This window comes from Anarhichas minor, unplaced genomic scaffold, assembly GCF_050575085.1.
Source record: "Anarhichas minor isolate MPS153535 unplaced genomic scaffold, ASM5057508v1 ptg000024l, whole genome shotgun sequence".
Lineage (NCBI taxonomy): Eukaryota > Metazoa > Chordata > Actinopteri > Perciformes > Anarhichadidae > Anarhichas > Anarhichas minor.
Genome location: NW_027466470.1, coordinates 10,219,294 through 10,241,144, shown reverse-complemented (window position 1 = coordinate 10,241,144; position 21,851 = coordinate 10,219,294). Strand labels below are relative to the sequence as shown.

General features: G+C 41.2%; 1 protein-coding gene across 1 annotated transcript; it reads left to right on the top strand.

The window, feature by feature from the left end:
* The first annotated feature begins 2,246 nt into the window (after positions 1–2,246).
* LOC142956463 (MAGUK p55 subfamily member 7-like) lies at positions 2,247–21,225 on the top strand. Its single transcript, XM_076098069.1, has 18 exons — positions 2,247–2,271; positions 2,673–2,791; positions 3,500–3,577; positions 4,959–5,039; positions 8,224–8,358; positions 10,437–10,518; positions 10,693–10,778; positions 11,457–11,531; positions 12,241–12,437; positions 12,547–12,605; positions 12,815–12,826; positions 13,296–13,340; positions 15,639–15,812; positions 17,641–17,721; positions 17,812–17,905; positions 18,095–18,203; positions 19,277–19,420; positions 20,995–21,225. Exons 1-18 carry the CDS (start codon positions 2,247–2,249, stop codon positions 21,223–21,225), a joined length of 1,827 nt encoding a protein of 608 aa, XP_075954184.1.
* Positions 21,226–21,851: the final 626 nt, after the last annotated feature.

The window sequence follows — 21,851 nt, the reverse complement described above, 5'->3', positions numbered from 1 at the left end:
TAAAAAGGCGTTTAAAAAGAGACATTTTATTATCAGCACAACTGATTTAAATTAGCCTATGAAATGCAAATTCAATTTTTTTAAGACTATTTTATTAAACGGTGTATGATTAAAAGGGAAAAGTTAGATTTGAAATATTAAATATATATTATTATATGACAAAAGTATAATAACAAAGTAAAACAATATTTAAGAAAGATTTATTTTTATGATACATCTATTGATATGGATTTAGAGTGCATATTTGAGACTTCGAGACACTAATCACAAACGTAACATTTATTTTAGGCTTTGTGAATTTGTCTATATTATCTTGCAGCTCAGCTGATTTTATTAATGGATATGGGGGAGGGAAGTTGTAAGACCTATGTGAGGTTAAAAACAAGGTAAATTTACAATAGGCCAACGACTCTGAAAAAGATATCATACCAGACTAACTGGGGAATGTTACTCAGTACAAAAACTATACTGTATATAAATACTTATATTTTATACATATATTCATACTTTGTCTGCAAAGCTCTCCATGGCTGCCTGTCTCACTTTAGCAGAATAAAGTGTTCAGAGAATAACATCTCAGCATGTCTATCGTCATTCTAGCTGGTAACCAGTCATCGCTCTCCAGGATTAATCTGGATTAATTGGCATCAACACCTTCCATTCATGCCCTCAGCACCACATGTTCCCTGGCCTCTCACATCTCTACCTGCAACCCTGACTCCTCCAAAAAGAAGTACCCATAAAACTAAACTGCAGTCTTAATTAAAAATTTTAAATGCTTTAGTTTTAGACCTTTGACATTTGATGGTTGCGACCATCCCACTCGTGCCACGATTTCCTGGGAAGCAGCTTTCTTGCGGAGAGTTAGTCGAGAAGAGCGACACCAATCTCATATCTGTTAGCTTAGTTTATGGGAGCAGGAGGAAACTGCCTGAATCTGTCAGAGGCAGCTGTCGGTAGACTCCATGAGGTCACTGTGCCCAGCCAGGGAATAGTCCAGCACTCAAACTCAAACGTTTTGTTTTTTATACGGATTAAACCAGAACACCCTGGTAATTTATCACAACAGAGAAGTCCAAGTGTGAAATTAAAATGAAATGACAATCAAATAAAAAGTTACTGAAAGGATGTAACTGCTGGCCTCAGATTCATCATATGTGCAAAGTGAACATGGTGAACATTACGCCCCATGCTCTTTGATTATTGTATTGATTGCCCGTCGGCTTGATTTAGGTCAGACCTAGCACATATTCACTGAACGAGGGACGGTTTCTTTTACAATCTGAGCAGCAGAACACAACCTCTCTCTTCAAGTGGAGGTTTAAATGTTGCTCATGAGGCACTAAGCGATATGGCTTGCCTGAATTTATGGAATGCAATGTCTCTGGTGAGTGCAACTTCAATTTTGATTGATTGTGCTGAGCTGCTTTTCCTACTTAAAATGTGTTGGAACGGACATAAACATGTGTGTTACACTCCTAATCTGTACCCCAGATTAGGTGTATTAGTTCAAATAATTATTTTCTCACAATATTTTCACTTATCTGCTATTTAGACATTAGAATATAAAACAAACAGATATTTCTGTGGATATAGTATTGTACTTCTGTAGATGTGCTAATTGAGGGATCCTGGACAATATTTCTTTACATGTTCTATTATATAACAAGTGCATTTCTGTTGAACCAATCCTCATGTTTTTCAACGGAATTCTGCATATTTGCATATATTTTCTTAGATTTATCAAACTATGGTCTGAGAAAGGGTAAAAAATCTATTCATTTTATGCAGAGGACATCCAATATTTATCATAGTTATGTTTTCATCTTCTGCTTATTGTAATATTAGGTAATTAATACTGGCCAGTCATTCATGCAGACGTGTTAAGTTTAATCAAATGAAGACAAAGAACCCTGAATATTATTGATACAACATTAACTGATTGAATAGTTTACCAATTTAGCTGTATGGAAAGTGGAACATTGTTTTAACGTAATGTTTAAATACCTCATACCAGCATTAGGGGGCGGTAATATCTCAGAAGAAGCATCTTCCCTTCTTTCCTTTCTCTCATCATTTCTCCACCTTCTTTGTCATGCTCTAGTCTCCCTATCTGCCAGTAAAAACAAGAAATCTGGATCAAGTTACTCTCTCTCTATATATATATATATATATATATATATATATATATATCAAGGATTTCGATATTGGTTGAATTCTTCTTCTCTATTCTCAGAGTGAGGAAGATGCTAAGCCGAACTGAACACAGAGGTACATCCAAAGTGTAGCAGGTTAACAGGTTGTATGTACATGAGAGGCAATGTGTATGCAATTTGAGCACATTAGGTTTCTTTTCTTTTCACCTCCCTTATAGATGACATATCTGTAATACTGGAAAATAAAGCAATGATCCCCATAACAGAAAATCCTTTTAGGGCTTTCTTTTTTGTTATCACACCCTCTGTTTAACCTTTGATTTCTATCTCTGGGTTCTTGACCTCACCTCATAACCTTAAAAACAAGCTCTCTGAGTTAGAACCAGGTGCAGGTGGTGTATGTATGTGTGTGTGTGTGTGTGTGTGTGTGTGTGTGTGTGTGTGTGTGTGTGTGTGTGTGTGTGTGTGTGTGTGTGTGTTTATACATGTGGTTGTGCTCTGCTCCTCCTCCTGCAGGTGTGTGCAGGCTGCTATCTTCAGTGATGTCTGGAACAGAGTCTCATACAGACAGAGAGGAGGACTACAGGTTCCTCCACAGCATGTTGATGGAGAAGAAGCTTCATCTGCTCTTTAAAGTGAAGACATGTTTGTGCTACAAGGATTCATGCTTTATTACATCCACTCATTTCAGTGACAGCATCTATTTTCAAACTTGTTTTAGTAGAAAATACAGATCTTTTAGGATGCCAGTGTAAAAATACTGCATTGCAACTAAATGTTCATGCAATCAAAGCTTTACTGAAGCAAAATTCATTAGTATTGTCAGTGAAATAATCCAACAGTAAAACACCATACGTGTTATAGTACAGGACGAATGGCTGCTGTCACTGTTAATTTATTATATATTTTAGATATTATTACTAATGCATTAATATGCAAGTGGCACTTCAATGTTGCAGCTTTTCTGGATGCAGCTGATTTTAACAACTGGACTGTGTTGTATTTACTGTTACTGTCAAATATTAATCTCTATAGTAAGTCATATACAATACCTCAACATTTTAATTTTAATTTTAATTTTAATAAATGTACTTAGTTGAGTTAGTATTTTCTTCTTTTTTGTTTTTAAAGAAACATGTCACGTAAATGCACTTTCACATTAATTGAACTACAATACATCCTTGCATTTATTTTGTGGTTGTGTTGTAGCCATGGTACCATTGCAGTTCTTTCAATGAACAATATTTTATCATTATGAATGTTATTAGAAGTATAAGTATAAGGTGTATTTGGAGTTTTACTGCAGAGAAAACCTTTGTTGTGATACTTTCCTGACTTGACAGATCCACGAGCGGCTGAGGCGTTTTGAGAAGCGTAGCCCCGTCCCCGTCCAAGAGCACGCAGCGAGTCTGGCCTCAGATGTAAGTGACTCTCTCCAAACATCTTTTGCAGATGGACGCGTCGCCGAGGACGACAGTTTGACAGCAGAGGGAACGGGGAGGATTATTTCTTCTTTCAAATTGTTTCCTCCTCATACAGACGCCTTTGCCTGTCACAGAAGCATGAATGGAACGCACAGTCCTACTTATGTGTCGTGAACTATGAAATCTCATATCAAAACTCTGTGACCGCTGATATTATCACTTGAAAGGCTACGTTTTATAGCAGATATCGTTTTGCATTTACATGCCAGGACTTAGGCCAACAAGGACAGTGCCGAGCAAAAAGCTGCTCCAATCATTTTGTGTGGAGTCTAAAACTGCAACGACCAGTATATTCCCTTCAGTTGTGCTTCATATTTCATGTACCAGTCCTCTTCAATCCTGTTACCAACCAATCACTCCTGTATCTCCATCTCATCCCAATACCTTCCCCGAACCATTTTGGTCACGTTCCACTTTCATTCCCTGATGTCCCCATCTTGTTCCTGGACAACGTGTTGAACAAGGATGTTCTTTTTTAGACTTTTCCCCTTACTCTACGCTTCCATCTGTTCTTGTCTCCATCCCCAAACCACACTCTTCTTCCATTATCTCTATTCTTCTTTATCCTTTCACCTCTCTCTCTCTCTCTCTTATACCCTGTGTATTGTAATTCCTGCCATGTTTCCATGCCGTCTATCTAGCCCTATCCTCTCCCCCAAACTCCTCTCCTTCTCTTCACTCCCTTTACTTCAGATTCTTTGAGACAGCAACTCTCCGCCTGGCTTAAATCATCAGGACCTACTGAAGGGCCAAACCATGGGTCTGTTTCCCCTCAGAGAGGCTTCTGTTTGCTCACAGTGGAAACTAATGACCTTCATGCATTGTGTCTCTGGAGTGTGCCTCGACATCTTGAAGCAGTAGAAGTCATTACAGTAATATGCTTGACAAGACGGTGCGACTGTACACAGTCAATCGCCGCCTCTTCACTTGCCGATGACGGTCAAGGCTGCTTTGTTTTAGCCGTCGCCGCAGCCGTCGTGTAGCCTTGAACATTTGGGAGCTTTGTTTTTTTCCCCCGATGGTGGCTAAGAGGCACAAAACAGGAACACGGAAAAAAAAAAGTTATCATCAAGAAGAAACAAGCATTTCTTTGTGAGGTGAACGAGCCGAGGTCACATGAAAGTGTAGAAAATAAGGACAGTATGTGGCACTGCAGTCTGAACAAGACACAACTCTTTTTGTCTTTCTGCATGTTTCTCCGTCTCTCTTGGCTCGTACAGTGTAGACTAGAGAAAACCTCTGAGGCCATGATATAAATGTACACCTCTAATTATAAAAAAATACATATCCTGCCACTCCTCTTTTTCGTTGCTTCCAGTTGGCGGAGGAGCTGATATACCAAGACTGGAGAGACGAAGTCAAAGAACTGGTTGCCCTCTTTTCCAAACCCAACTTTAAGGTGAAGAGTATTTCCTTCCATGTGTTCGTTGTAGCTTCACACATGTGTGTCAACCTAAAACTCCCCCAGCCAATTCCTTTGTCCAGTTTAATCACATCATTTCTACCAATGGAATACACACACAAACCTTTGGGGAAATACGCTTGTTTGCTTTCTTGCCAAGAGTTATCAGAGAAAATGGATACCACTCTTTTGCCTGTAAGTAACGGCCCTCAGCCGGTAAGCTTAGCTTAGCACAAAGACTAGACTAGAGGGAAGAAACTAAAGCCTGGCTGTCATGATTGGAGAGCAGGCAGCAGGGGATGGACCCAAACGCAGACAAAAACGACTAAGGAGCCGAAACAATGCAGTGATTTATTTCTAAAAAAAAGCTTCCAATTCAATTCAAGCTTACAAGCTGGAGTTCAACATAACAGACAGGAAACAGCAGGCAAGACAATATGGTACAGAACTCCCAACATAACGGAAGACAAACCGATGAAGAACAAAATAACTGGGCTGGTATAAACAGGGACTGAGTAATGGGGAAGTGGGAACAGGTGAGCAGGAGCATAAGACCTAAAACATGAAATTCTCTGGCGACAGAAAGATGCAACACAGTCCAGAAATCAAAAAATAAAAAATAAAAAGTCAGAGTGAGTGACGCTGGCTTTTCCAGGGTTTCCTCATGAAACTGCAACTTGACATTTTTACACTTCATTATATGTAACAAAAATGAGATACAACTAGTTAAGTTAGCTATTTCCTCCTTTGTCCAGTCTTTGTACTGAGCTAAACCATTAAAAATGAAGCTACAGACAGGAGACGGTTATAGCCATACAAGCCGTTTCCATCTCTTTAGGCCACTTTCTTGCTGAGAGTTAGACAAGAAGTATCAATATTGCTTTCAAATCTACGCATTAAATATAAAACTACAGCCAGGGGATGGTTAGCTTATCTTAGCAATTAGCATAATGATGGGTGCAGTGGGAAACAACAAGCTTTGTTATGTCCAAAGGTTAAAAGAAACAGCTTTACTCTCGCAAAAGCCACAATCGCTCCTTTTTTTTTACACTTTAGTTTTTGTACGAATCAAACAAACGAGATGTAATGTGTTACAGAGTGAGGTTTAGAGGTGTCAGTCGACAAACTTGTTACATTTGGACAGAGCCAGGCTAATGTTTCCCTCTGCTAACTCTAGCTTCATATTCAACAGAGAGCGGTATCGCTCCTCTCATCGAGCTCTTGGCAAGAAAGTGAATTTACAAACGGTTCCCTTAAGTGACTTCCTAAAATCTGTAATATTACCGCACACTCACACTCACATAAACATTCCCCAAACTGTGCAAGAGTGCAGTTTTCTGTCCCTGAAGCGTAGCCTATGATTCCCATTCACGCGGACCATTCATGAAGCAAGAATGTAATTAGCTCGGAAGATGTTTTGCTTCCTACTACTTCAGCGCCCCGATGGATCATTAACAATAAAAGAAACCTTCTCATGAGTGATGTGGTTACATGTTCAGTCATATATCCTGTTTGACCTAACACTAGAAGTGTAATCTGAGAAACTATATAAATCCATGCAGGAATGCTTCATCTGAGCTATTCTGATGCTGTTCAGGCGACTAAACATAGGAGCTGACGCGCACATCAAAAGGCCTTTATGGCTCACACAAAGTGACAAATTCTACTGCAAATTCTAATGAAATGTATTTCACCTCATCATTTTGCCCTCTGAGAGGTGCTGACATATGTTAACCACACTGGAATTGAAGCTAATCTACTCTCTAATCATGTTTATTAGTGTTCACTCATGTAGAGGCCCAGACTACTCAAATGCATGTTTCCTTATTTTAGTTCTGCTGACAGTCATATTTCAGACAAACACACACACACACACACACACACACACACACACACACACACACACACACACACACACACACACACACACACACACACACACACACACATCGTTTGGTTTTCCAGAAGGCTGCAGGAGTCGTGGTTCTTCTTAATGAGGAGGCAAAGCCAGCCGAGAACTAACAGGTTTGTTTAAAGAGTCTTAATGACCTGTTTGTTCTTGGCCCGAACGCAGGAGCTCACACATACTTATGAGAGACTCGGGGTGAAACGTTCTGTGAATGAATGTTTGTTTTTGAAAACCCGTCTGAAAGTGTCCAGAGACACATTGCTCACGCGTTGGCAGCTTCTGAGCGGGCCAACTGTTGATGGACAACATGGATAAGCAGACGAACTGACAGATGGATTGACTGATTGTTAAAAGGATGAGCAGATGTACGCGCCCCCCCCCCCCTCTCTTCTCATTATTTCTTACTACATTAAATTCCCTTCTTTGTTTTTGTACCTTGTGCAGGCTGACAGTGAGAGATTAACGTTTAACCGGAATATTGTTTTTCTGCAAACAAACCTGGAGCTTTGGCACGGCCAAAGTTAACAAAGAATGAACTTAAATGAACTGTCTGGGCATTGATAGTGAGTCGTATATCAATTCCAAGTCCCATCACTGGAAAAAAACTTCTTCTAAGACGTGTGTGATGTCTGAGGAGAGCCAGTATGACTGTCAGCAGTATAGGGGTTGCTTTCAGGTGGCCCACAGGCTGGCAGTACATTCCAGACTAAAATTTGGCATGTTGGCACCTATCAAAACTGAAGGTTTGCAACCAAAAGGGAAGTGTTGTATTTGGATTCAATCGCTGTAGTGAGTGTGAGCAGGCCAGTCAAACTTAATGGAATGTTTGCGCAGTCTCAGTCACCTTTGATTAGTCAACAGTGATTGGTGGCATGTTTGTTTGAGTGCTTAGCATTTTTCAACCTTACAATTACATTTAACCATCTCTAGCCTAACCAGTTGGCCTAAAGTGTTTGAACCTGCACTGGTAAAACTGGTGACAGTGGTTCTTCAGTGCACTTCCATCTGGAATGGACGCCAATAAATGAGCAGACTCTTGCAGTGATTACACTGGCATTTGTTCACAATGCTGAATTTGAGTGGCTTGGCAGCTAACAGGTTTTTTGGGTTGTTTTTGTTATCATACTGTTGATCTTATCCAGCGCCATTTTTCCAAACAGAGTGATTAAAGGATACTATCCCTGTGCCACATCTTTTCACAACACCGACAATTCAAAGTTCCACACCTGAACACAGATCAGCATCCTCACTGTATTTCTGTTTCCTCCACAGAGTCTCCTGTCTGTCCATGACGCTGTTGCTCAGAGAGACTTTGAGCCTAGTCTGCCACCAATACCCGATGACGCACTGGAGGACGGCGAGGATTCGGTCAAAATCGTCAGTCTGGTCAAAACTAAAGACCCCCTGGTCAGTAAACATGTCTTCATCTTCCAGAAGTCAAGTTAGAAATTAGATTTGTCTCAGGCTCAACTTTAATACTTCAACATTTTGGGAAATACACTTAAATGCTTTTTTTGGGAGAGTTAATGAGAAGATTGTTACAGTATCACTCTCGTGCCTGTATGCTAAATGTGCAGCTAAAGCCAGCAGACAGTTAGCTTAGCTTTGAATGAAGACTGTAAACAGGAGGAAACTAGTCTTGTTCTGTTGAGAGGTTTGTAGATTTTTTAAATTTTTTTATTTTCTTAGCACAACAGGAATGAGATATAACATGTTAATTAAGTTCTGGAGCTGTCCGAAGGCCAGGCCATCTGTTTCCTGCTGTTTCCATCCTCCATGCTAAGCTACGATAACCTCCTGCTGGCTCTTGCTGCATATCATCATGAGGGTGGTATCACTCTTCTCATCTAACTCTCGGCAGGAAAGCAAGGAACTATATTTTCTGTATGCCTCTAAAAACAAGCACAACTGTACTTTCGGCCTGTCAGCCTGTTTCTAATTTGGTCTACCTGGCCTTGTAGGCTAATGAACACAAAACAAACTAAAATGTAAGTATTTAAGTTAAGACAACCATGTAACAGGGCAACTGCACTCAGCAATGTGTAATTTGTCCAGCGGCAATATCTGACACACACACATACACACAGGCAGTTCAGAGCAATAAACATATCCAAGAGACAGCTGATTTTTTTCTCTGGTGACTGAATGTATGTCATGTTGTCAAACTACGTGACTGCTCAAGTATGCCAAAGTGTAGCAGGACTCACAATGAATGACAGGACACACAAGGAAAAGGTCCCTGCAGCAGCCAGGAACTTACAGTCAATTCTTCCACATCTTTGTTGCCATATATCTGCTGTGACGCACAACATACTGTCAGCATTGTTCTGTGTGTGTGTGTGTGTGCATATTTACGCATGTGTGTTTTTATATCCAAAGCAAAACTATAAATGAGTCCCTTTAAGCCGTATTGCACATTAAAATGGGAGAATTTCTTTTCTGTTTCTGATGTAAATCAACTTGTTTCAAGGTCTTTAATCAGAGCTCATTCTCTTGATACTACCGGAATGATCTGCCTTTTTCCACCTTGTTCCAAGCCATTCTCACTTATTTCTGGAAATTTCCTGGATCAAGTGTAACTGGACTGAAAACAAACCAAACTATAAAGAGTGCATGCCTCTGCCAAGGCCGCAAAATCCTCTAAAATTTGTTATTTTAACAATAAAACGAGGCTCTTTTTTTTTATCTGCATCAAGATCTTCATAAAATACATATAGAGATGGACAGCTGTGGGGTACATGTGCTTGATTTTATTCCACTCAAGTAGATCCAGTAGTTCATAAGAAAATAGCAGAAATGTAAAAAAAAAAAGCACAAAATGTTGGATCCACAACAAAAACATTTGTCTCTTAGCCTGTGTGGACTTACTTTTCACCAAATTTCATTGAAAACTGTTTTAAAGTGTTTGAGATATCCTGGTAAATAAAACACAAACAAATGGTGCCAAATATATAACCCCTATGTCAGAGAATAAATTAGAATATTTGAGTTAATGGTGGACATTTATGTGTGTGTAGCTCGTGTGTTGGTGTTTGAGCTTTGAGAGTGGAACGTGCTCCTGACCAATAATAGAGAACACACTTTTGTATTGATCCCAAAACTAGATTGCAAAGGGACTGACCTTTTTCTGACATGGTCTCTTTGATCAATCTAACATGTTCCCGTTTTCCAGACAACAGGGTTACACCCGAGCATGAGCTTATTGTAGTCAGCAGCATAAGATGCTCTTTCCATCAACAAACATCTGTTGAAAATAAAGCTGATTTGGATAACCTTTTCCAGCGCTTTGTGTGTTACATGAAGGCAGCCCGCTAAATGATCTCGTCTTGATACAAATGACCTTCACTGGAATGAAGTGACTCCGAAGAAGAAGCTCGTGATAAAACCGGCATGTTATTTCCACTCTCCATCGCTTGACCTCTCTGCCTCTGTGCATCTGCTCGTCTGTTTGTTTATCATCCTTTCATTCACTAATCATCCTCAAGGGGGCAACAATTAAGAGGGATAAATCCACTGGGGCTATTGTTGTGGCGAGGATCATGCGAGGAGGTGCAGCTGATAGAAGCGGTAAGATTATGCATTTCTGTTTCTACAGTGTATTGTTGTGCCCACTCTACTCTCTCGCTCTACCTTTGTACTGTATTAGGTTGTAGTAAGATTATGATGGCACATAGTAAATGCACATGTTACAAGGAAGAGCATGAGGTACAAATTTCCATATGTATTTCCAACACTTTGAAGGCCTGATCCATGAAGGAGATGAGCTGAAAGAGGTGAATGGAGTCTCACTGGAGCACAGGGAACCAAAGGAAATCCTTCCTCTTCTGGTGAGTGTCACACACGTTTGATTCTGTCTCCTCATTGGATGGTTCTGTTTCTCTCTTTCCTCTTGCTCTCAACTTTTTCTTTCTTCTCTTCAGTGTTGTAACTTAGAATAATGTCGACATTTTTTGGGGGATATTTTTCTTATTGTCAGCAAAGAACAAAACCAAACAAAGCATCAGTCTGTCTGTCAATATCATTCAATGTCCATACCACGTCTGTGGCTCTCAGCGCCAACCCTTACCCTTATCATTTTATTGTTCCTATCAAAGACTGTTTCAGAAAAGATCTCAGTAATTCTTGAAAACAACATGTCACCGTAGTTTTTTGTTAATTAATATCCAGTTTAGGATTAATCCACATTTGGTGGACTCGAAAGTTTGTACAGGTGCAGTATTTTGTTCTACTTTGTTTTTACACATTGCTTTTTGTACGGATTAAAAACAAGATCAACATTTAAATGACTGGACTGATAGGTGGTAGGCTGGCTTTGTTACCTTTGGACAGAACTCAGCCAGCCGCTTCGTCCTGCTCTTATGTTAAGCTAAGCTAATCGACTGCTGGGTGTAGCGTCGTATTCACCATACAGACATTTATGAGAGTGGCATCATTCTTCTCATCGAAACCTTGGCGAGAACATAAATAAGAATTTTCTAAAATATCTAACAACTGTTTTTGCGCAGACTCGTTCTCAGGGTGAAGTTACATTCACCATAGTTCCTGCCTCCTCCAAGGAAGAAATGTCACCAAATAAGAAGGTACAGTGAATATTAACTGTCCATATATTTCTGCACCATGTGTTTTTTAAAGTTAGCATGCATTCTGGCTGCATGAGGAAAGCTACCCAGCTGGTTTCAGTAAAAACAGATGAAATCAGTGGCTTCTTGTGTGTTTGGTTATATTTTGTGTTTTTGCCACGGTGCTGTCACTACCGCAGCACATTGTCATGAAGTAAATCTTGCTCAGACAGTCAAGGATAAGACACTCACTAACTTCATTACAAAATACATCTTTTTATCATTTAAACACTTGGTTTATCATTTTTCACATCACATGTATTGAACCGCACCAATTTAATTTAACATTAACAATGAATCAGCACACCTGATGTGAAAAATAACCACAATCCTTTTTTTGGGGGGGGGTTTAGGAAGCATTCATGGCCACAACCACCACATACATGAAGTGGATGTCCAAGCTGGAAACTGTTAGCGCAGGGAGCATTTGCAATGGATTAAGACAAATTATTTTCTATGATCATGGTCATTTCTCAAAAATGACACCAACACATGTGAAAAAGCACCAGACAAAGATGTCGTGTCCACATCTAGGATTCAGAAGAACTTCACAAAGCGGCATTAGGAAAAGAGAAGAATGAATCAATCGATTACATAGAATGTGCATTTTCCCTTTGTCACCTGTTTGTCTGTTTGAAGGCAAAAACATGAAACTCTTTTCTCTCCTCAGCTGTTCATGCGGGCTCTGTTTGACTACGATCCTAACGAGGACCCCACCGTTCCGTGCAAGGATGCAGCAGTAGCCTTTAAACGAGGGGACGTCCTTCAGATTGTCAGCACGGAGGATGACACCTGGTGGCAGGCATGTCACCTCGGGGACAGCAACACACGGGCAGGGCTCATCCCCTCGCAGCAGCTCCATGAGAGGTCGGCGATAGCGACACGTTTACTCACTTGAAAACACCTGTTGATCAAATCCTGTTTGCACGCAGCCCTGTTCTATTTACTTGTGTGTGTGTTATTTGTCTATCTTCAGGAGAGTTGCCCTACAGCGACCTAAAGCCCTGTTCACGCCTCGACAAGTCAAACCACCAGGTGATGAGCCAACGTTAGTGCGTAAAATCACCACACCTGAAAAGAATAAAACCCTTTTTTAACACTTCCCAATAAACATATTGGGGGCTCCTTTAGCGCGAAGCTGAGAGGTAACAGGTCATGTCTGAAGAACCCGGTCAAGGTCATGGGTGAGCTCTGCTGCCACCCCGTTGTACTCACTGCTTTTGTTTTCTCCACATGCTCCACAGATGAGGGGGAAGGTACTGTCTGTTTGAATTTGCTTATGAAACTTACCTTGAGAGTAGTTTACATGATAAAATACATACATATTATTTTAGTTTTTCTGTTTGGTGTTTTCAAAGATTTAAAAGGATGCATTATCCAAAAATAATAACCTTATGATTCTCCGTGCACTGTCTTTCCAACATGGAAAGGATTCTGTTAAATGTTCCTCAAAACAGGTTATCTGGCCTTCTGCAGTGTGCTAGTTTCTAGCTAACAATCAATTTGCAAGAGTAAGGTAGTTATTAATATTTCTAAATTGTGGATATCATTTCTAAATAAGACCATTATTTGATTTTCCAAAGCAAAACATTAGGACATTTGGGTCAGTACATATGCTAATACTTTGAGTATGACATTTCAGAGCAGTGCACGTGTCATCCCTTTGTGGTTTGTGTCCACAATTTCCTCACTCTTTCCTCTTCCCTCTTCCTATTTTTTATCCAGTCATGGAGGATGTAGACTACGGAGCGATAACAGGGATCCACATTGGTGAGATGTTTGAATTGTTCCACTCTAATCCGACTGATACTAGAGAATGGACCAATATGATACAAGACGAGAAAACTCACGGCAATTGGACACGACAGCTCGCAACAACACACACATATTAAATATATATTGAACTTAGCAATAAAAATAGATGGAGCAAAAACAGTCACAAAAGGAGACCCTGGTTATAGTTACAGCACAAACCAGTTCATATGATGATGTCGTTTCGTGGTTTGGGGATTTGAGGGAGAAGACTGGAACAGCAAATGTGGTTCCAGCCTTGCCATTTATCCCATTTGTCTTGATCTCGTGGATTGGATATGATGTGCTGTGTTTGCGTGTGTGCAAATGAGCAGTGCAGGATGTTCATATGGGGGCGTGCACTTATGGCTGATTGTAAAAAGGCTCCTTGCGTCTGTACAAGGCAAGGTAATTACAGATGTTGCACTGTATCAGTTCCAAAAGTCATGTGCCTTTAATAATGTGCATTTCATCTTATCTCAGGCCAGCTTTCACCTGATGACGTGGTTCAGACTCTGTGTTTCCTCTTTGTCTGGCATGTAAACTTTTATCAATGCTGCACGACCAAATGACAGCATGCAGAGTAATCAGAGCAGAGAGTGGCTGAAAGAGAAGGGAAATAGTGGTAATAGTTTTCATACTGAATGTTCTTGTCCACTCTTTTGGACTGCAGGTTAAGGCTCATATCAGATGATCTTAACATGAAGGGCCCAGGTCCAGTTCATGACATGCATTGCATGTATTCACTCTCCTCGCGGTCTTATCTCTACTCTTACCCTTATTTCATACTGTTGAGTGAAGCAGAAATATCTTGCAGCATTTCCAAAAATGTACTACAGTTTTACAGCTGAGAGCTTTTTCAGCAACACATGATGAATTCCACTGCCAGAATTATTCAAGATTGACATTTCCGATATGTTTTCCTCTAGACCTTATTTCATTCTAGGAAATAAGATACATCATATGCTGTATAACATATGTTTAGTACAGTATGTATTACTCTCTGTTAGTGAAATCATCAGTTTCAATCCTGTGTAAACAAAAGTTTGAAATCTCTACTCATAGTGCCATGTCTCTTAGAATGAAGCCCAGAAAGGAAATAGACAGATATGCTTACAAAGTGAAATCGCAGCTGACGTGACGTCAAAGAAAGCCTGGCAGCATCACTTAGCAGCAGTTAACATCATGAAAGAGAGCGCGCGCCTGCCAAGCCAGGCCTGACCACAGTCGCATGGCAGACGCTGGCTGTCAGACGGCATACAAGCAACGCGTGACAGTCTGAGTGGTCGTCTGTTGACTGAGATTTGTGCCGTTCAGGATGGTGCTTGACACCAGAGTTTGGGTGGCGGTGTTGATGTATAGCTCTCCCTTCTGTCACGACCCTTGTGGTCATCTGAGTACCTTGTGTGCCTTTTAATGTTGAAGAGTTTTAATGTTCACACTTTCAATCAAGTGTTGACAAAGTGGTGCACAAAGGGAAGCAACGTTGGTGTTTCGTGGAAGTATCTTAAAAATAAATCAAGCCTTACAAGCCTTTGGAGCTTAATAACGTATGATGGCACGCAAGTTATCTCAAAATTATGAAGCTAAATAACATGAAAATGAACCAAATACATTGTCATGATGGATTAATATGGCCTGGATTTAGCATTCTTGAGTCAAGTTAAAGTGTTTAAGTGTTTTAAAATCTCTTTTAATATTTACAAAGGATAAAATGAGTATGTTTAATGTGACAAACTCACAGAGAATTATCACGTGTCTCTGCTGCTCCCCTCGGCTTTGCTGCACAAACCATTTTAGCCTCGTTCAGCTTGTTGTTTGAATTTCATAGCCTTCGATTTTAGTGTGTTGATTCACTCTCACACGTACAGGTCTCTCAAAAAAACCTGTACGCATACGTGCCCAGCACCAAATGACAGACAGCCAAAGTTAGCTATAGCTGGTGAACTTTAGTGGAGCATTTAGCGGCTAAAGAGACAGATATTTCGTTGGTAGAGACTAAAAACTGAACTAAAAGGAAAGTGAATATTAGTCTTGCATTCACCAGTTGAGTGAATGTCACTCTGTACCTGCTCAATGTGTAAATTAGTAGGGGATTGTTTCCGAACACATTAACCACATCAACTTCATAAAGCGTCACAATGCCAGATGTTGTGTCGCGCTGCTGTCAAATGGCCAAATCAAATCAATGAATGCAGGTCTTAGGACTGTCTGTCCTCCAGCTAGATCTTCAGCAATACAACTAGCAGGTCTGAGGTCCCTCTCTTTATTTTCCAGCCGGTCTAAGAAGGAGTTTTCGACTCGGGACAAAGAGCAGCTGGGACAGAGAAGCGGCTCAGTCCAAGAGGTGGAGCACAGGGGTACGCAGCTCAATTCGTCCCCCTACCTACAAAGAGGTGATCCCTTACCACAGAGACCCCAAAGACAGACACCGTCTGGTTGTTCTGGTTGGTACGTATGAGCTAAAAACACCGAAAGAAACCGGCACGCTCCATCTTGTGTGGAAAGTTTGTTTTGAAAGCACAATGCCAAAAGCTTGGAAAATAGGTTCCAATGCTATGAATTAGTCCATGAGCAACTGATGTGATACATGCACAGCATTCAACATTGCTACACAAAGCAAGGTAGCTACAGTGGTTATATGCACAACATTTTTTGGTCCATATAAAACACTAAAAACAACACAATCCCATTCATTAAAGGGACAATATTATAGAAGCTGTTGTTGATCAAAAGAAAAAGTAATGCATTGATGAAGATTTATGTCCCCACTGAGTGCAAGAACGATCTTTTCCCATCAGAACCACGTAAACACTGTCAGAGAAATCAAAGTCAGAATATATTGTGTTCTCTTAAGTTACCAAGTGGCCCACCCCAGATTCACATCTCTGCCAATCCTGCAGGCCTGCTCTATGTATTTCTGAGCTATATCTCTCCACTGGGACTTCTACATTGAGCCCTGCTGAAGGTCTTTTTAATGTCACATTATGACACAACTGTAGGTCATATGTGACCAAGGGAAATCAAAGAAAGAGGAGAAGGGGAGAGATGCAAAAAGAGGGGCAGAAAATCGAAAGTGGAAGGCTGAAAGGAGAGAAACACGGTGAACTGAAGAGATGCAAAAACAAAACCAGATAGAGAGGAGATAAATAGGCGAATGTAGAGGAAGGGATGATTGGATTGTGAATAAGATCCTTCATAATGTCAGCCAAGTGCTCCATCTTCAAACTGGAACAGTTAAGACAGCTTGGATTTAGATTTAGACTTCTTTAATTCAGTTGGAGCTTACCTCGACTCTGGATTATGTTTTACTGTCTGCTGTGAAGGCTCTTCATTGTCCAGAGGTCATCATTAAGAATATACAATATAGCTTATTGGCAATAAAAGGTATAGACGGTAAAACCAAAACCTGGATCTTCTAAAACAGGACCTGCTTGATAATGGTTGATCAGGTTGGAAATGTGTCTGTTTTTACGCATTTACGCACTTTTAATGAAACAATAGACCGTTATACCCCAGGACAGCTGGTGAAAGGGACTGCCAGCCGTTTTCAGTCCTACGGATTGTGTAAAAAAGGTTAGGGGAAAGTATCCTCAGAGCTCGATGATGCTCCTCTCCAGTTCTATGGAGCAGCTGTGAAAGAGATCACCAGTGTAACAGTGGAGAGTCTATAAACTTGATATTTGGTAATGTATCAAGCTCATGCAACGCTGTGATGGAAAAGGCAGGTATGTCAAGAATCCTACTTTCAGACACCGCTCCATTAGTCTGATGCAATCTGGGGCTGCAGAAACCTGCTTTAGAAGAAAATCCCAGATGCTGCAGTATGTGTGTGTGTGTGTGTGTGTGTGTGTGTGTGTGTGTGTGTGTGTGTGTGTGTGTGTGTGTGTGTGTGTGTGTGTGCTTCATCCTGTACATCCTACACTATAATGACACTGATACTGTGTGCCTTTGCAGATGTCACGTTTAATTGTGATGCTATGTATTTTCCAGAGGGCATAGGAGCATTTAACGTTCAACAGAGAGACACGGGAGGAGGGAGAAAAAGAGCGAGGTTGAATCATTTTCAGACTGAAATCAGTATGAAATCAGAGCTCTGTCTGTCTGACTCTCTCTCTCTCTCGCTCCCCTTCTGCTTCACTGACGATAAAGACAGATGTGTCACCAGATCACGAAGCCTATTTGATGTCGGACTTGTCGTGAGGAAAACATTAGTACACAGAGATATTAGGAATGAATACCCACATACAGAACGCAGTGTTTTCATCTCTGTCTCAAGGGCCCAGCGGCGTTGGCGTTAATGAACTGAAGAGGAGGCTCCTGATCTCCGACCCTGACCACTTTGGCGTCACTGTGCCGTGTAAGACAGACATCCAAAAGTGTCCCCTTTACCTCCCGCCCACACGATGGTTTCTCACATTTTTACAGCTGCCGTCCTGTTCTCTTTCAGACACCACACGTGAGAGGAGAAGGCGGGAGACTGAAGGGGTGGATTATCATTTTGTGTCAATTCACATGTTTGAAGAGGATATTCTCAACCATAGGTACATAAACAGGTGCCACCCTTGTGGTTTCCTTTCCCATGGTGTTAAAAAATAGTCCCACTCACTCTCCCTTTTCATTAGAGTGATGTCCCCCATTTCTACTGCTGTCTGATAACCATTTGACGCTGCCTTACCGTCTTTCCTGTCCGTTCCTCTCCGTTCCTGTCCCTGTTTCTGTTCGGCCTCTAGGTTTGCAGAATATGGGAGATACAGAGGACACTACTATGGAACAAGTCTAGACTCTGTGGACAGAGTGATGGCTGAAGGCAAGGTGTGCCTCCTGGATGTGCACCCTAATGTGAGTATTATGTCATTAAAAAGTTCATGTTCACATAGCCAACTGAATTTGGTAGATAAGAAGGAAGGTTTTTTTTTAAACAAAATAATTCACATGTCCCTGGTAAATCATTCACACTGATGTTTCATACCAAATGTTAATTGGCTCGTCAGTAATAGTTTTTCATGTCACCACCACAGGGTTTAGTTCCTGGCAGTGATGCTTCCCTCCTGGCCCCTCCATCGAACACAATTGGCAGTGGTGTGGTGGTGGGAAGCCAGTGAGGGATTGCATGCTACTGGTTTGTTGGGGTCCCCGAGTAGAGGTGGGATGACATGAACCTCCACTTGTTTCGCCCTGCCAATTAAAGTACTTGCTAACATATAGCGTCGGGTGACTCCGTGTGTGTTGGAAGAAGCACGGAGCACTCTTAACACTCTCTGCGTCAACAATGAGAGTTAGCAGTTAATTAGTACCGTGGTGCATGAGGATAGTCCAAAATTTTTAAATAAGGAGATAAAATGCAAAACAAAGACATTTATGAAATGTATACAGTAGGCTGTACACATTATTACCTGTACAGCATTAATACAGCTGGAAAGTAATCCCTCATGGATTCTTCATTCTACACAAAACTAACATATTCGGTTGCAACATTTGAGATTATTCAACTTCAAGAGATGGGCTCTTCACCTTATTGTTTTAATATGTGCATCACAACCAGGGTCAGGGGATCCGGGGGTCCTTGAGGGAGTTGTGGGGGAAAATGGGGTATAGTTTATTTTCACTATTTAATTCACTCCAGAGGCGAGCTGAGTAAGAGTCATGAGAGAAACTATTGTGATCACAGGTTTCACTTCCACAGTTATCTCCTCAACTGTAGTTGACAACTATACAATTCTGGTCTTAATCATATCTAACAACCAAAATATTTTCAGATGGAGGTCCCTGAAGCGAAGGCTTGTGAAATGGAAGTCCATGACCTAATGTGTATCAATTTAGGGGTCCTGGACACAAAAAAAGCTGAGAACCACTATGAACCATGAATATTGCTGCCTACATCTAACCTTCTTTTTTGTTTTCCGTCACCACAGAAAATAAAGCACGCGTACACATCTGAATTCAAACCATACGTGGTGTTCGTGAAGCCCCCACGTATAGAGGAGCTACTCCTCACCAGACGGAGAGCTAAAGTCATCTGCGATGTGGACGATAAGAACTCAGTCAGGATCTTTTCAGTAAGATAAACCACAACATTAACACACAAAACACATGCCACCAGGTCCATGTGTGAAGTCAGGTGCTTGTTCTGTGTCTGGTAACATGAAGGGCGGTGTGAGGTCAAACACCCTGGCCTTATTGCACCCACCCAACCCCACAGACATACACACACCTTGCCTTACACATAGTTGACCCTGTGGTTTGCATTTAAGAGATGTTTAAGAGACAGGGGGAGTTACAAGGCTGCTCGGTGGGTGGCTTCTTGGTCCATAACTAACATGCAGGTGAGTACTTTTTGTCCAGGAGATGAAGGGTTACATCTTGTGTGTACATGTGATGGATTGAAATAATGACTTAATGAGGCGATCGAAACAGATCTCAAAACGAGAGCATGTACGTTTGATGGTAGATGTGTGTGAAAGAGATGCTTGGTCACTCTTAAAACACCCATCTGGCTTCTCCTTCACTGTCTGACCCTGGCGGCCGATGTTGCCCTTATTAAACCCATGAGGTCACACACCTGTGTTGCAGCATGGCTGGGGGGATGTCCAGTGCCAAGCACCACAACCATTAGATGGTTCAGGCCATAGAAATAGAATAGGAGCAGAACGGACTTTCCCATTCAAATCAATGTAGCCAGATGGTCAGAGTGGCAGCCATTTTTTTTTATGTGTTCCGATGCCATTGCAACCGTTCTAGTGGGCTGACTTCCATATAAACTGAAGTGACAAACAGCAAGTCAAAGACTCACTGAAACATTCAATGGAGTATTAAAAGAGAGAAGCACAGAGAGCCAGAGTAACGTTAGCATTTAATCATGGTGGAATTAGCAGCAGCCAACAAGCAGGCAGCTAGGCTAACTAGCTTGTCAATTCCACCATGCTTTAATGCTACACTGGTTACAGAAAATGAGCCAAACAGCAGCGATGGGTCGAAGTGTCCCACCGGCTCACTCCCCGCCGCTCCAGAGAAGGACAAGCTACCGAGCCGTCCGTCTCTGGAGCTGCGTCCGCTCTCTTCCCGGCGAGCTGTGACAACACTTTACGACCACACTGGCTTGCTTTGTCACCATAACAACTGACAACAATTGACATTTTCTTTTGTGCTCGTCAAATGACCACAGAAAACAGTTCAATGTTCGATCTACTCCTACTCTATTTCTACGCACGAGGCATATCTTATGGGGCTGTGCTTTCAACCTGTTCGACAGCTGGTGTGAAAAGTCCTCCTCCGCTCAGCATGTAACGATGTGTTACGCCTTGGTAACTATAGCTGAATAGGATCCGTTCCATATCCTGTTACGTTACAGTATGTGCAGATTATTGCAAAACAACTTCTTGGAGGATGTCACCATATGCTCAGAGTTTAGCTTTTCTGTTTCCAGCAACAGCATTTGTCAGATTTACAGTAAAATCATAATTAATCATCAATTGCTTTTTTTTTAGTTACTTCTTTTCTGTGCAGATTCGTCTCATCTTTTACTAGATGGATTATCAAAGGAAACCCAAATCAAACGATGAAAAGAGCTGACTAGAGGTATTACAACATCACGATACTGCATTGTATTAACCCAGTCGTTCTCTTTTCACAGGAGGAGGATCTTGAGGACATGATTAACTTGGCTGAAACCATAGAAAGCCAGTGCGGTCACTTGTTTGACAAGGTGATCGTTAACGGAGATATCGCTGTGGCGTTTAGAGAGCTGAAGGTGGACCTCGAGAAGATGGAAGAGGCAGAAGTCCAGTGGATTCCTGCAAAGTGGATTTGCTCTTCACCAACAAAAGCACGGAGACGTTGTGGTCATTTGGAGGGCTGGATTTGAACTCACAAAGAAACAAAGAAGAAAGGAATCATTTCTTGAATGTATGTAGTTAGAATTCAACACCTTGAACCTTGAACATTTCATTTTTGTCATATTTCAAATATTTTTCCTGTCCTGTGATTACCACAGTTTTCCATGGTGTCCCTTAGTGTGTGTCTGATTAAGCAAACATAATCCATTTCTCTCTCTCTCCCTCCGTCTGTCCAAGAGTCAGATTTTCTGTTGGCATTTGGCTGAAATAACGTCGGCTTGCAGCAGGGAGAAGAAATAGAAAAAAAAGGAAACTGTCCAGAGAAACTCTACTTGTGGCTGAGTGTAATCCCTCCCTGCCAAATTGCAAACATCAGCATGTAATTATTCTGACAGCTGCTGCACTTCAATTAACTGTAATGTACACCAGAGAAATATTATTAGTTGCAGTCAGGGAGGCATTTTGCCAAAATGCCGTACAAAATAGGGACACAAACAAGATATCAGTCAATTAAAGACTGTAGATGAAGCAGAAGAAAAGCTAGTTTTATGGCAGCAAGTTTCAGAATGTGTACATATTGTAGATGAGCCTTTTAAATGCTTTAACCAGTGTGTATGTTTCCCAACTGTACTGTAGTCACTGGAGCTTGGTTCTT